This window comes from Solea solea, chromosome 9, assembly GCF_958295425.1.
Source record: "Solea solea chromosome 9, fSolSol10.1, whole genome shotgun sequence".
Classification (NCBI taxonomy): domain Eukaryota; kingdom Metazoa; phylum Chordata; class Actinopteri; order Pleuronectiformes; family Soleidae; genus Solea; species Solea solea.
The window spans coordinates 13,170,608-13,184,737 of record NC_081142.1 but is presented as its reverse complement, the minus strand read 5'-3'; the positions used below and the strand labels follow the sequence as shown (position 1 = coordinate 13,184,737).

At 37.5% G+C, this 14,130-nt stretch overlaps 2 protein-coding genes across 3 annotated transcripts; both read left to right on the top strand.

Moving 5' to 3' along the window:
- Positions 1-278: 278 nt before the first annotated feature.
- On the top strand, positions 279-3,751 carry polr2h (RNA polymerase II, I and III subunit H). Its single transcript, XM_058638313.1, has 6 exons — positions 279-459; positions 1,275-1,367; positions 1,455-1,538; positions 1,657-1,750; positions 2,213-2,296; positions 3,355-3,751. Exons 2-6 carry the CDS (start codon positions 1,295-1,297, stop codon positions 3,470-3,472), a joined length of 453 nt encoding a protein of 150 aa, XP_058494296.1. The 5' UTR covers positions 279-459; positions 1,275-1,294; the 3' UTR covers positions 3,473-3,751.
- Positions 3,752-5,473: 1,722 nt separating this feature from the next.
- mfsd8l1 (major facilitator superfamily domain containing 8-like 1) lies at positions 5,474-13,895 on the top strand. 2 transcript variants are annotated; one of them, XM_058638579.1, is made up of 12 exons: positions 5,474-5,886; positions 8,580-8,765; positions 8,916-8,978; positions 9,286-9,405; positions 9,673-9,752; positions 9,847-10,204; positions 10,631-10,704; positions 10,805-11,018; positions 11,259-11,381; positions 11,531-11,661; positions 13,169-13,275; positions 13,475-13,895. In XM_058638579.1, the coding sequence occupies exons 1-11, from the start codon at positions 5,811-5,813 to the stop codon at positions 13,247-13,249; spliced, it is 1,506 nt and encodes a 501-aa protein (XP_058494562.1). In that variant the 5' UTR covers positions 5,474-5,810; the 3' UTR covers positions 13,250-13,275; positions 13,475-13,895. The 2 variants fall into 2 exon arrangements, with proteins under 2 accessions (XP_058494562.1, XP_058494563.1); XM_058638580.1 differs by having other exon boundaries at positions 13,441-13,895.
- Positions 13,896-14,130: the final 235 nt, after the last annotated feature.

Sequence of the window (14,130 nt, the reverse complement as noted above, 5' to 3'; positions counted from 1 at the left end):
GTTTCCACTTTTTGTTTCGGGAAACTATAGAGAACCACTTGTATTTATAAATTTTTATCATTGCGCTATAATGACTACTGGATAAAATGTCCCACATTCTTCATAAATTATAAAATACATATAACAGTGACGTATTTCCGGTACAGATTAACACCAGATAAAGAGCTATAGTATTTTTTTTTTATTCACTATTTTGTGTGACACATATAACTATATTTCACACAGCATTAGCAGCACTTTTGTGATTGATACGTAAACCATGTCGTACTTCCAACCGGAAGTAGTTTGCATGTCACAGGTCGCGCACATTGTTTGAGCGGTACATGGTTGTGGTTCACGCTGTTGTGAATGAAATTGCGTTTTCAAATGCGATTTCCAGCGTAAAGTCACAACGATTAATCGAGGGAAAGCGACGTTATTGTTTGAGCGATACAATATATAAGCGCAATCTTTTCTGAGGTAAGATTGGGGAACTTTTTGGACGAAGCTAAGCTAATGCTAAAGCTAAGAGGTAGCCCAAAATGTGTATGATTTATGCAATGCTAGTGTAACCAGCATAAATAATTAAACATAGTAGACTGTTCATGACTACACGTACATAATTTTATTTACGCCACTGCTTTTAAGTGGTTGTATCTCTCAGTGGAATACGAGTGATATGATAAATGTACAGAAGTAAGTGAGTTGCTAATATATTTACTTGATATTCCCACATTATATGGTAGATGAAATACAATTCTAGCTAAAAATGGCAACCATCTGTGTAAATATTCAATGTCGTGTAGGCCTGCAACAACTGATGATTGCCAACTTTATTGACAGCTTATATACCAATTAGGTTAGTTTAACTGTAGTTGTGCTCTTAATGACAAGTCAAGTAAATGTTTTATATGTATATTAATTGTGTCTAATAATGTCTTAGGATGATACTTGGTTTCGATCATTTGTACAGGTTTTTTTCCCTGACATTTCAGCTTTGGTTATTACTCTGTGTCTCCACTAATAAATGTGTATTTACCTCTATGTTGCTACTCTCAGTTCTTACTTTGAATAATTTGGTACATGATCCATTTTTGATTTACTGTTATTATCATATTGCTATAAATCATACTTTTTATTTTAAGGTCTCTACAGAACAGACTAAATTACCTCTGCATACATGATATTGGTTATCAGCCTAAGCACTCCCAATATGTCGGCATATTGGATATTAGCATAAAGTCCAGTACCATGCTTCTCTACTGATTGACTCATTTTTCTTTTTTCTTGTCTAGGTTCTTAGACCACAACAGCGATGGCTGGAATTCTATTTGAGGACATCTTTGATGTTAAAGACATCGATCCAGATGGAAAGAAGTTTGACAGAGGTGTGTATACATGTTTTTTTTTTTTTTCTGAAGATACTCAAACTTCATGCACCTTAATCATTGAAAAAAGTTGACTGTTTGTTTTAGTGTCTCGTCTACACTGTGAAAGTGAATCTTTCAAGATGGACCTCATCTTGGATGTGAACACTCAGATCTATCCTGTTGAGCTTGGTAAGAAAATTAACTTCATTTGTTCTTTTTTTTTGTTTAATGGACCAAAAACTCGATGTTTTCAAGTTCACAATCATAGATTAAACATAGTATGGCCTTATGTATATATTCCATTAAGGTGATAAGTTCAGACTGGTCATTGCCAGTACATTATATGAAGATGGAACTCCAGATGATGGAGAGTATAATCCTCAGGATGACCGGCCGTCTAGGTGAGTCATTTGTAATTTATATATACAACATATATATATGTATATTTATTATTTGTGTGTGTGTCCACACGTTGAAGTAGTAGTGGCCAGCCACTGCTTCTTCACAGCAAGAAGATCACTGGTTGGAATCCAGGTTCGACTGAGGTTTTGCATGTTCTCCCCATGTGCCTGTTGGTTTTCTCTGGGTACTCCGGTTTCTTCCCGCAGTCCACTAATATGCAGAGGTCAACTGGATACTCTAAACTGACCATGGTTGAACATGTTTGCCCTGCATTGGACTGGCAACCTGTCCGCCTTTTGCTCTATGTTAGCTGGGATTGGCTCCAGCTCCCCACATGACCCTCATGTGGAAGATAAAGTAGTAAACAACGAATAAATTATGTGTGTCTGTGTGTGCATCACACGTGTAACAGTGCATTGGAGTTTCAACTCTCTTTTTTATATATATGTTTAAATTTCCAGAGCAGACCAGTTTGATTATGTGATGTACGGGAAGGTGTACAAGATTGAAGGTGATGAGACCTCAACAGAAGCAGCAACACGACTGTGAGTGACCAACAATACTATTAGTATGATGACAATAATCATTAGCATAATTGTATATGGTATGCTTTTAGGGATGCACCGATTGATCGGCCGGTGACCGGCGGGTCACACAGAGATACGCCGATTTTATCCCGGTCAAAAGCACTTGCATGATCAACAGCGCGCAGCAACAGCAGCACACGTTGTAACGTGAGCTGGTGCAAGTGGAGAGGCTAACGGGTTAGCAGTTAGCAGAGGCTCCGGATAGCAAGTTAGCTCAGAGAGCCGAGAGGCAGAGAGGTGGGAATTCCACACGGCAGCTTTATACTACAGTATTCACATCGACCATACAAAGCCAGGTATGCGCGGCTCTACGTTCACTAATCATACATGAGCAGTAAGACGTAGACCGTACAACCAGCACCAACTCGTTTCTGAGAGTTCCTTCTTGGGGATGTCCACGGAGCAGGAGGCGCCACCACCTTGTGGCGCTATTCAGTATTACAGTAGCAACACATCTAGGCTCTGACTGTTAGTCTTGAAGAATTTATCTGTTAACCTGTTCCATTTCTTTTAACAGACATTACATGACTGAAAAGTTGGTTGTATTTCTATGTTTGAATTTTATATTAAAGGAAAGATAGAAAATAAATCTCTCTGTGTGCTTTAAAGTGGTTTGGAAAATGAAATCGGAATCTGCTAAAATAGGTCGCAGGTCAAACTCCATGAATAACCAGAAATCGGAATCGGCCCAAAAAATGGCAGTCGGTGCATCCCTATATGCTGTTTTACCTGCCATTATCACTATTGTTTTATTATACTATGTATGTATATATATATATGTATATGTGTATGTATGTATGTATGTGTATATATATGTATGTATGTATATATATATATATATATATATATGTGTGTGTGTGTGTGTATATATATATATATATATATATATATATATATATACAGTATGTGTGTGTGTGTACACATATAATCAGTTTGGGATTATATTTGAAAAACAGTATGTGTATGTGTGTATGTGTCTCTTACTGGCTTTAATCTATGAACATGCTGTTTTTCAGCTCTGCATATGTATCTTATGGTGGCCTTCTCATGAGGCTACAGGGAGATGCCAACAACCTTCATGGCTTTGAGGTGGACGCTAGGGTTTACCTGCTCATGAAGAAACTGGCCTTCTAAAACCCAACTCTGCTTTTCCACTTATACTCACTCTTCCACTGCCATAGTTGACCTTCATACTGGGCTGCGGACATGATAAGTCTGGAGCACATCACCAGTGGCAGCTCACTGACAAAACACATGAAGACTATAGAAAACAAAGTTGGTGTTCTTTTTTTCTTATAGTTATACAATGTTTCCTCAAAGGAAATGGACCACAGGTTGGGACACTGAAAAAGGACTGCAACCTCCATCTGCTCGCAAAATGTAAATAAAGATTTCTTTTAATACAAAATTTAACAGATTTTGGTGATCTGTCAAATTGGCTCATATTTTTTTATTCAGCTGTCATCATAGTAAGATGTGTTATTTTAAATTACTGTGGCATGACAGCCATCTGGACCAGTGCTCATAGGATTATAACATCTGTATGGAAATATGTAATACTGTAATCATTTGTAAAAAATACTACAGCAATACATACAGCAGTAAAATAAAAATAAAAAAACATTAAATCTTATCAATAATGTAATAGGACTGTTCTCCATCATCTTAATACCTGAACATCTTAAAGTTACAAGAATAATTAATAATCTAGATTATACTTTGTTTGGCTTTATTTTTTTAATCTGAATAGTTTTATACTAAATGAATTTTGAAATCAGGACTTGAAGCAGTGGCAAGTATTTTATTATATTCATTATTTAATTACTCCCCTTCCCACTCACATTTAGCACTTTATTTTCCACAATTGTCATGGATATTTGGTTGAGTGTCAGAGAAACCAAAGTGTTGACCCAACAGTAAGAAAATTGAATTATGGGAGAAGTCAGCTTGTGTGTACAACACAGTGTCCTCAGTGTCCATGGTAATGGATGTCACAGGATTAGTAAGCAGTTTTGTTAATGACTCACACTAGCTTCTTATAATAGTGTGTACCTGAAAGGCCTAAATATATTCTAATGAGGACATTTTGTCAAATCAGCTAGTAGTTTGGAGGGAAAATGGATATTAATTTATACAACTGACCGCTTTATTAGGTATATTATTCACACAACGTCAGTGTAATGTATTTAGTCATGTAGACATGACCAAGGTTTACTGACTATTTTAGAAAGGGTTAGAGATCTACTTGGATTTTCACAGACAACCATAACAGAGAATGGAATGGAGTGAGCAACAGCAACCTGGGCTAAAAAAGCCTTGTTGATGCCAGAAGTCAGATGAGAATGGCCAAATTGGTTTAATGTGATAGAAAAGCAGTACGAAAAATGGTAGTTTATATGAAAACAAGGTACAACCGAGGTAATACAGAAGGCCCTGTATGTTAGGTATGTTGGTCTAGATTTCTGTATTAGTTTGTACTGACATGACCAAATTGTTGAATTTCACTGAGAATCAACTGGCTGACAGCAACAGCCTACTTTATCGGCATTTTTTGTAGCAGCAGCATGATATTAGGCACTCGACAACAAACTATTAAAATATTCAATAGAGAAAACTGTTATAGATGAAATACAAAAGCACCACAATAGAATATATAGACACCACTATATGATATTTTATGTCACAATATGACAATATTACAAAATATTATTTATTATTTTATTCATTCATTCATTCATTCATTCATTTATTCTTTTATTTCTTTATTCATTCATTCATGTATTTATTTATTCACGTATTCTTTCTTTCTTTCTTTTAATTATTATTATGTCATTTATCGTCCTTCATAAGTATTAAAGTGCAGCTATACAGATAATACTCTTAATGCAAAAGATAAATAAAAACAGGCATGCCATGGGGTTTATTATTAATATTATTACTACTATCACTTCTATTTAAAACATTTGTTTTCCATTAATTCAGCTGTGAAAGTCAAATTAGTAAAGCGACCAATCATACTCGCCGAGTTGGTGCCTTTATGGCTACACTTACAGTAGTCAAATGTTTATATCCACGGTTGGGAGTGGAATCCCAGCGGAAGTGATGTAATCAGAGTGCGTGCACAGGTCGGATCCTCCCGGGGCGAATAAACGGATCCGGTGTGTCTGTAGGTGTGTTTATGTTGTTCACGCTCTCAGAGAGAGGAGTGTTCTCTGCTTCACGGGCTGAAAGACTTCTGCGCTGTGTACTGTCATTATCAGAACATGTAGAATAACATGAATCCCTGTTAAACAGGTTTTTTTCTTTTCGCTGCCATATGCTGGCAGAGCTGCTGATGTGTCCTCGCTGTGCCGCCTCTTTAATTGGAAGCGCCGCACTCGGCATTAGGTCAGCTGCGGTGTTTGAGAGTGTGGAGAGACGATGTTGAAGGTTGTGAGTGAATTCAAACCAACATTAAACAAACGGCCGAATAATGGACTATCGACGGAAAAAGAGGCTGACTTACGCCACCATTGGGCTCATGTTTCTTCTTAGTGGCGTGGAATATGGTAAGACGTGTGAACCTGCATCTGTTATATTGTTACTTGTACCCCTTAACGTTTTGTCTTATTTCACCATACGTGTAATGTGTATTTTTAATAATAGAGCAGTGATACATGTCAAGTAGCGTGAACATGAGGACTAACTTTAGGTGGCAAGTTGATTATGGAAGAAAAAACGACCGCTTTTTTGTGTCCCATACTGATATCAAAAAAGCGATACCGATATTATTCCGATACAGTCATTTTGGACCATTTATGAACTATGAAGCAGTGAACAACACATTTGTGCGGAGTCGTTTCAAAGACATAATTCTCCAACTGTGTAACAGATTGTTCTCCCAAAAAGAAGAAATAAACAGCCCAGACATTTTTACAGTCTGTGCATAGTGAATCATGTAATATATAGGCTTTTTAAATTGGATTCTACATTTTTTTTCTGTCTGATATCCGATACAGGGATTTTGACCGGTATCTGATCGATATCGATTAACATCTCTACTGCATGATCAGACTTTGCTGTCATTGATATGCACTATTTTCCTCAATTTACCTTTTATAAGAAGGGCTTAGTTTTATTGTTGAGAAGATTTGCCCAAAAGTTAAACTAAAACTAATCGCAATTTGCATTTTTCATTCTAGCTCTTTGGCTTTTGAGAGTTTGAATACAAAAATCCCATTAAATTATACCTGTGTTTATATTTCTGACAAATAACAAAATGAATAGTTAGAAAGAAATAGCTGAGTAAAAGAAATAAGACTTCAGATTTGGTGTCCAACAAAGTAGTTATCCTTCACCACAACTGAGCATCATACCCTCATAAATACTAATTTTTGCCTGTTTTGTTTGTTACTTTTGTTTCCCTCCCTCTCCATTGCATTATTAAAACATAATTTCAAATGAGTGACATTTTACAGTCAGGCTATATCATTAGTGTGACTGTAAGTTCAAAAGTAAAATGACCATACTACATTCCCAAACAGTCACATTGATATGTCTGTAGTGGTCTCACCTGAACCATACAGTTAATTCTTAACAGTTCCTGTGTGGGGTTTGCTAACTTTATGCCTAAATATTTTACACTTTATCTATGATGACTTGCAATATATCAATATTTAAATAAATACCTTTGTATGCTTCCTATAGATTAAGACAATCCTTGTTTTGTTGGGACAACAACCCTTCATACTGTCCTTTATGACAACATACAACTATATATGGTATATTGCAATATCATTTTCTTCAATGGCAACATGACAAAGATTGGATAAACAATATGTACACACACAGAATAATATGGCATTTTACTGTTTTACAAGATTATTTCCAGTTGTACAGGGTTTACCATGACAAGTGGTTTTGTTCCTTCCACATACAGATGTCTCTGTCATGGTAATGAAGCGATGACATTCCCTCAGATGACAAGAACTTGCATTATTTCCTCCCTGGCATGCTATTTTGTGTGTCTTCTGACCCTGAAATTGAATTTCAGAATATAATGGTTCAGCACTATCCATTGTCCACACGAGGATAAGACTGGAAGCACTGAAGAACACTACCACTCTAGTCAAAGTTAAACTATCTAATGTTGTCACCTAACCTTTAGGTTTTCTTTCAAGGTCCATTATTATACCGATATCACGACTATACAAAGTTGACCAAGAACAATCTATTCGAAGGAAGACACTAAAAAGTTATCTTAGAAAGACAACCTTCATGTAAAGTTCAAGGCAAAATGTTGAATATACACCACAGTCAGTAGAACACTTCAATATTTACACTTTTTATTGAACTTTAATTGAACTTTCCAGTGAATAACCCTGAAATGAGTAGATCTGGCTAGCACTGTTGCTTTCTCCAGGTTCTCCAATTTCCTCCAACATGCAGAGATTAATTGGACACTCTAAATTGCCCGTAGGTGTGAATGTGTGAGTGAATGGTTGTTTGACTCTGTATGTTGGCCCTGTGATTGCCTGGCGACCCGTCCAGGTCCAGTTGGGATTTGCACCAGCACTCCTGCGACCCACATGAAGCAGTAGACGATGAATGGATGGTGCACAATGAAATGAAAATATAAAAGCCTTGCTCGCCAAGATGTGAGAAGGCTTTTATGTATGTATCAGTAACTACAGCAAAATGAAACCACAACATTGAATGTCAATCATGCCTGCAGGTTACCCTATACTCATCACTTAAAAACACTCAAACAAAAACAAGCTGTTACTAAACCCTGTGATTAATAATAATAATAATAAGGACAATACCCTCTAGACAATGAGAACAAGGCCACTAACAAACAAAGCAGCTTGATTGGACAGAGGTGCAAAGTATTAGAGGAAAAATAATTAGGAGGTTTTAAATGGTGGAATAGCTGCAGTGTCTAAACCTTTACTTTTATCAAAATGCTTTGGGATGAGATGAAAGTGAAACAGTCTCAAGGTGCAGCACATTGGTGGCAATATTTGCCATCATGTTGGAACAGGCTTTCCAAATGTTCTTCATATTATTATATGTTATTGACTTCCACCAAAGAAAGGCCAACAGAGCTGAATCATGAAGTTAGTTTTTCTGTGTTGAATATCATTTGTTTATCACATTAACCTTGACATGTGGTCTGAATTTCATTTATGTCCCAACACACAATGGTTCATCTTTGTGTCATCTTTCATGTTGGTATGTTGGTTCTGTTCTTTCTCTCCAGCTGTAATATTGCCCACAATATGGAAGTACCTGCAAACTTTAGATGCTGCGCCTTACTTCCTGGGATTGGCGCTGTCAGCGTTCAGCTTGAGTGGCCTCCTGTCTGGGCCTCTGTTTGGCCACTGGTCTGACAGGACACAAACTACAAAGAAGATCATCTTGTTTTCCAACATTTTTGAGATAGTCGGTGAGTCTCAATTTTAACCATCCAAGTGCTTTTTAGAGTTCAGAGGAAAGCACACACTTTTAATTTCCAGTTTATAAAAACCTTCAATTAGCATATTTGAATGTTGTCCGTTTGACCAATAACCGAATGTTTCCACCTTTTACTCTGTAGGTAATTTCATGTACTTCATGGGCTACTCCAAGTGGCTCTTACTGTCAAGCAGATTAGTAGCAGGTGAGTGCAGACTGGATGCCACTGAAATCACTGAAAAGACAAAATGGTCTATTTAAAAGGTCAAAAAAAGTATGAATCTTGTGTTTTGAAACAATAACTGATAAATGCTGAATTACAACATGTTCATAAAAAAAAACCCACACTGTAGTTGTACATGAACATCAGATTTTGTGTGTTTAAGTTGGAAGTCACTTTCACTTTTATGCAGATAAGGGCCCACTTGGATTATATCACAGTCTTCGGTGTTTCTAACTGAATGTGTCATCAGAGCACTTATTTAATATTGAAATATATGAATCCCCCTCAGGCATTGGCACAGGTGCTGGCTCATCTATCTTTGGCTTCCTGACTAGAAGTACTGCTCCACAAGACCGTGCTACAGTATTTGCAGCTGTTATGGCGTGTCGACAAGCTGGCCTTCTGATTGGTCAGTGCTCCTCTGCTCGTCATTTGATTTTACAATGATTCGTATCACAAGGTCTCTGCTGTTTTCCAGATTGGAGTGGACCGAGATCGCTAGTTATCTTGGTTAATACTTGTGGCACAAATGTTAAATTAAAGACCATGGGCCATTACACATGAGACACCTAATCGAATGATAAATCGAACAGTATGGATAATTGATTTGAGATTTATTTACACCCGACAAGTATTGTGTAGGAGGTATTACAGCATTACTTTGTAATTTTCACAGGTCCAGCATTTAACATCTTCTTGAGGTTGTGTGATTTCAATCTGGGTCCATTTGTTGTCAATAAATTTACTGCGCCTGGTGTAAGTACAAAATATTAATTCCCAATAAGACCTTTTTGGCAGTCTTATTTGCTCCCCCACATAAAGGCTAACGGCCCTTTATCGCCCTCTGCAGTTGTTCATGTGCCTGCTGTGGACTCTCCTTCAGCTGGTGGTGGTCTTCATGTACTGGGACCTACCACCTCTGGAGAGAGGGATGGGGCAGGCAAGTCCAGCAAGGACGTGTGAGGTAGAAGAGAAAGAGCATGGGCCTTTGCAAGATGAGGAAGATGAGAACGATGAGGACGAGCCGTTAATGAGGTCCCAGGAGCTGGGTGGGTCCTACGGCTCAGTGGGGACTTCCAAACACCAGACAAACTGCATCGCTACGGCGTCCAATTCCACACTGGATCACATCTCCCCACCTCTCTCTCCAGTGTTGTCAGGGACCCAGGAGTCCTCCAACCCCACAGAGAGTTGCAGTCTATCCCGAGGTAAGTTACAGTGAACAATATCTGTGCAAGATTGTTGTTTGGCCACTTTAGGGAACTTAAGAAGCATCGATTTTTTTCCCAGTCTCAAAAACAGTACCTTTTGATATAAAATTTTAATATTATGAACAATTCCTTTCATGCATATAAGGACCATTTATTTGTTATCTACTCCCACTGAATGCGGTATGCCTTAAGCTTGCAATTTAAGGCCCGGTTTTGTTTTCACTTAATATTCATCTTCTTGCCTCCGTCTTTCAGAAGCTTAACGTTCTAGTTTAAGGACTGCTCAGATGACATCAGTGCTAATGTTTTAATTGAGTAATTAACAGATGAGAATCAGTGTCTCTCAGCTCCCTGTTATCTCTCTCTGGCTGTGGGTCTCTGCTTCTTTTTTCAGTCTTTTCCTTTGTCTCGTTACCTTTGTAGAATTCCTAAAAGAAGAGGTGGTTGTGCTGCTGGCCGCTCAGTTCATCACCCTCTTCAATCAGACAGCACTGGAGGTATATTTAAGACACACACATACACACACACACACACACACACCACAACTTTTAATACATTCATATGTGTCAACTGCACATTCATCATTCCCTCCTCCAGACCATGGTGACTCCATTAACCCAGAAGTACTTTGGCTATGGCGAGCTGGAGAACAGTGTCATGTACTGTCTCTGTGGCGTCGAGGTGATTGCTGGCTTTTTCTTTGTCCGTTGGCTGAGTCGACGTGTCCCAGAACGGGTAGTCCTGGTCATTGGTTGGACCATCTGCAACATCTCTGGTGTCTGGTGCCTCATCTTCCTGGCGAAGCCTCTAGGTCAGTCAGCGCTTATCTTGCACCTCATCATGTATTTCTTGCACATCCATATCTGTACTTGCAGTAAATGATAACAGATTTTCTGGTGAATGATGAATAAAGCACTATTCAATAGTCAATACCTGCAAATCTGGATACATGTACTCTGAAGTATTTCACAGTCATGTTAATGGCTGTGCACACATTTATCATACTAATACTCATACTTGGGTGTCTTCTTTTTCATTGTGTTTCCTGTAGGTGATTTTCCATGGCAGCTGACTGAGTTCATCATCGGAGTGTTTCTTCAGGTTTTGGGATTGCCATTTGTAGCTGTGGCTCAGGTTTCTCTTTTCTCCAAAGTCACCTCTGAGAAAACACAAGGTGAGAATGAGCGACATTTAGTAGAAATATCTTTGACAATTTGATGCGCATTTCAGCGTGTAACTATGAAACGCTCTGTACCCAGTAACTGTCTGTACACTTTTAGTTTGAGCTCTGGTGGGTATTGCATCTTTTTTTTTTTTTTGCAGGTTTCAGTCAAGGAGTGCGTCGCTCAGTGGGAGGTCTCGCTACCATCCTGGGCCCACTGTGGGCTGGTGGCCTCACCGAGCACATGTACATCATGTTGGGGGTGATGATGGCACTGCTGGCACTGATAACAGTAGGTGGAAATTATTGAGACGTTCACAAAATATTTAAATATCCATATTCCTGTTCTTTCCCTTCCACCTAATGGGGTCCACCAGGAACTCTGTCTTTGTTTGTGTTTGGTATATTCTCGATAGCTAACCCTAACCCGCTAGCTAAATAAGCTATCTATCTATCTATCTAGCTAGACAGCTTATTTCATGACAACACATTTACATTTACATCTCATCACATGTTGGAAAAGGAGTAGGCAAAATTATAAACTTATATGTACCTACCATATTCCTATTACACACAACTCAATATATACACTTCCTTATCCCATCACCAGATATTTACATATTAACAGTATTTTATACAAAGTTCTTAATGTTCTCAGTATAACACAAGAATACATCTGGCTTTAAACACAACCATTCCCATCACCGTCCTGGATTAAACTGCTGTTCTTCATCCTTATTTTATTCAAAATGTGTATTTTGTATGTTCCATTATTCCATTTCCTGTCCTTTTTTAACAGTACATTGCTTGATTGGGTTTAGGGTTAACAGCAGCAACCACTTTGAGTTCTAATATTCTTTGATTTTTTTGTTTCATAGGGTTTTAAGATTTGCTTAGGAACGGATGATATAAATATTCTTTGGCCTATTTTTTCTGACTTTCTATCTCTTTTGTGATGCATTGAATTCAGGGTTGGGAGGGTTACTTTATTTAAATATGTATTCTGATACAGTTACTAGTAACCTGTTCAAAAATGTAGTTGGTAACCTAATGCGAGTGCCACAATTTTAAAGTAATGTAACTTGATTACTTTCCATTACTTTTGGATTACCCCAATACAAATGCAAATAAAGACAAGAGAAAAGCAATATCAATAAGATCACTTTTACCTCAGCGTGTACAACGGAACAATGTGACCTTAGAAAATGAAGTGGTGGAAACAAAAATGGGCCCTCTGTTTAAGTCAAATGTGCTTATCCTTTTAAACAAGTTCAGACAGTAGCCTAAAGACGTCCCGTCCAATGAAAAATGTGCTTACGCATGACTTTAACACCCTAGCACACTTTACAAAGCAAAAATAAAATCTGCTTCCTTGCATGACAAGTTTACATTGTTATGTATTACATTGTTACATTGTTACATACATACATTATTAGGTATTTTAATTGTAGTCCTACTAATAATCCCATTTTTTACGAAATGTGATATCTGATTATGTTTTTTTCAGTTCCTAATTATATAACGCTGTTCCATGTATTCCATTACTCCCCAAGCCTGATTGCATTACATATACAAACGGGCTAAGACTGGCTGAATAGTAATTAAAGAATTATTTGACTTACTAAATGAATTGAAATGTTTCATCTGAAGAAAAAATACAGTCGATGATTTAATTAGCAGAAAATGTATATTAGGAATTGAGTAAAGACAACAGTAGGAAATCCGAAAAGCAAGAAAAGCCCTTTTAAGTAATTTTTATCACAGTTTGTATTAACACTGATCTTATAATTTGAATGCAGGTAATGCTGGTAATCTCGTACGAGCGTCTGGTTGAACCCGCTGCTAAGGAGCAAGCCGACAGCCGTCACAGCTCTGCTTAATCTCGTCGGAAAAGCTGATACGAAAGGTAGCTATTTGCAAACAGCACAAATCATTTTAGAATGGATGTGTGTTTTTTTTTTTTACATAATTACACATTTTATAAATGTAAAACACAGCATATAGTATAAAATAATGTGCGCCACAAAAGTGAAAACCATTATAATATGTTGTCGTTCTGCATCTCATTCAGCATTTTCTTCTTTCTCTGCACACACACCCGTCAGCACATCTCACCACCTTTGGATTTCTACTGTAAATCATGGACGTGTCGAACCTTTGGGTGCAGAGGCAGATAGATGAAAGTACTGTTGATGGTGTGTGTGTGTATATATATATATACATATATGTGTATATATTTATATTTATATATTTCCCATGGAAATATAGAATGACAATGGCACCACATGTGCACGTTCCAGCAGAGAGTTCTTTCCTTTAATTAATGTTGTGCTGAACAAGCCAGCTGCTAGGTTAAATTCATTCAAATGCCCCTAAATGGTTGATGTCGCTGACCTTGTGGTCCGGGTGACTTGATTACTAAATCGTGACTTGATAATTATCACCTCATCTTATGCAATAATGTCATTTCTTCGAAGTAACGCAGTAATTCAACATTAAACTTTGACGAAATGTCATTTCAATCCACTTCCTTCACACCCGTGTCATGTTTTAGAGCTGTCTCCTTGACCACAGATGCCTTTTCACAAAAAACACAGTTTGATTTTCTTATTTATTCATATAACGTAATTATAGAGTGACCTCTTTAATTGAAGCAGTAATAAGCCTTTATCAATCTAATTACTAACACTAATACAGTAGATTTATTTAATGTGCGTTTTTCCCTGCATGCTCTGACATTGTAAGGAAAATGCTGTTTTAA

Excerpts from the sequence above, each read along its gene's own strand:
- polr2h (XM_058638313.1), top strand. The coding sequence starts at position 1,295 with ATGGCTGGAATTCTATTTGAGGACATCTTTGATGTTAAAGACATCGAT. Across the intron at positions 1,368-1,454 it reads TGGAAAGAAGTTTGACAGAG|TGTCTCGTCTACACTGTGAA; the intron begins GTGTGTATACAT and ends TGTTTGTTTTAG. Across the intron at positions 1,539-1,656 it reads GATCTATCCTGTTGAGCTTG|GTGATAAGTTCAGACTGGTC; the intron begins GTAAGAAAATTA and ends TATTCCATTAAG.
- mfsd8l1 (XM_058638579.1), top strand. The coding sequence starts at position 5,811 with ATGGACTATCGACGGAAAAAGAGGCTGACTTACGCCACCATTGGGCTC. Across the intron at positions 11,019-11,258 it reads CTTCCTGGCGAAGCCTCTAG|GTGATTTTCCATGGCAGCTG; the intron begins GTCAGTCAGCGC and ends TGTTTCCTGTAG. Across the intron at positions 11,382-11,530 it reads CACCTCTGAGAAAACACAAG|GTTTCAGTCAAGGAGTGCGT; the intron begins GTGAGAATGAGC and ends TTTTTTTTGCAG.